The sequence below is a fragment of the Buceros rhinoceros genome, unplaced genomic scaffold (genome assembly GCF_000710305.1).
Source record: "Buceros rhinoceros silvestris isolate BGI_N320 unplaced genomic scaffold, ASM71030v1 scaffold18811, whole genome shotgun sequence".
Classification (NCBI taxonomy): domain Eukaryota; kingdom Metazoa; phylum Chordata; class Aves; order Bucerotiformes; family Bucerotidae; genus Buceros; species Buceros rhinoceros.
The window spans coordinates 37,105-38,179 of record NW_010392726.1 but is presented as its reverse complement, the minus strand read 5'-3'; the positions used below and the strand labels follow the sequence as shown (position 1 = coordinate 38,179).

At 57.5% G+C, this 1,075-nt stretch overlaps 1 protein-coding gene across 1 annotated transcript in view; it reads right to left on the bottom strand.

The window, feature by feature from the left end:
* NSMF (NMDA receptor synaptonuclear signaling and neuronal migration factor) overlaps positions 1-1,075 on the bottom strand; it is a gene marked incomplete at its 5' end in the record, with an annotated part of 36,300 nt that overhangs the window by 6,521 nt on the left and 28,704 nt on the right. Inside the window, one exon of the mRNA XM_010144605.1 lies at positions 330-363. Within this exon, the coding sequence (XP_010142907.1) occupies positions 330-363 (34 nt within the window). The remainder of the gene's footprint in view (positions 1-329; positions 364-1,075) is intronic.

Here is a 1,075-nt window from a genome sequence, read left to right as displayed (position 1 = left end):
CCCTGCGCTCCAGCGACCACAGCACAGCACCAGCCCTGCTGTCCCGACCTGCTAATGCTCCGACCCACCTACAAGGGTGCAATGAACAGGTATCTTTGCTGCCCTGTGCCTCAGTTTCCTTTCCATCAGCTGGGAGCCTGGCGTAGAAAACAGGCCACAGCAGCCAAGTTTTATCCCTGCAGCACATCCAGCAGCAGCTGTCTGTCTGTCTGGTGTCACTGGGGTGGTAAAACACCTCTGAGGCCCAGGGCAGTGGAGGGACTTTGGTACGTTGATCAGTCACGTTTGCAATGGGCAGGAGTAAAGAACAGGGAGCAACCCTCACATACCTAGGATGTCATCAAAGGTGGCATGCTCATGGTCCTGGAAACCAAGAGAGAAGACGTGTCAAGGCGCGTTGTCATTACACCAGCTCCCATGACATGACTCTTGTCCCTGATATCTCACACAATCCCGCTCCCAGGCGAACGCGTGCTCTCAGAGCACGACTACACCAACTGATGGCTTCACATCACGGGAATTACCACCCTAAAGCGTGTCTCGGCAGAGAAGCTGAGGACTGAATGGTCCACAAAGACCAAGTCCAACCAAAGGCTCGAAGGTTAAGATGAATCCTGCAGACAAGCCCACAGCACATCGGAGGCAGTCAGCATCAGCAACGCGTGTTCTCCTCCTGGCCCAGCCTCTGGCTTTACGCGTGTCCAGGCTGGCTGACAAACAGCCGCGCTCCCAGCGCCCCTGCCCCGGGGTCATCAGCACAACTCCCAAAGGACGAGAGGGGCAGTGACGCCAACCCCCCCGCCCCGCAGCGCTGCCTGCTGCACACAGAGACCGCGTTCCCTGGGCTGTCGGTCCCACCCTGCCCTTTCAAATTAACCGGTTAGGAAAAGGAGAGCCATGACTCCGTGCTGGTGTCTCAGACTTCTGCTCAGGCAGAGCCTTAAGTTGCACCAGGGGAGACCTAGGTTAGGTATCAGGAAAAATTTCTCTACGGAGAGGGTTGTGAGGGCCACTGCCCAGGGCAGTGGTGGAGTCCCCATCCCTGGAGGGGTTTCCCAGCAATGTCCAGGCGGTG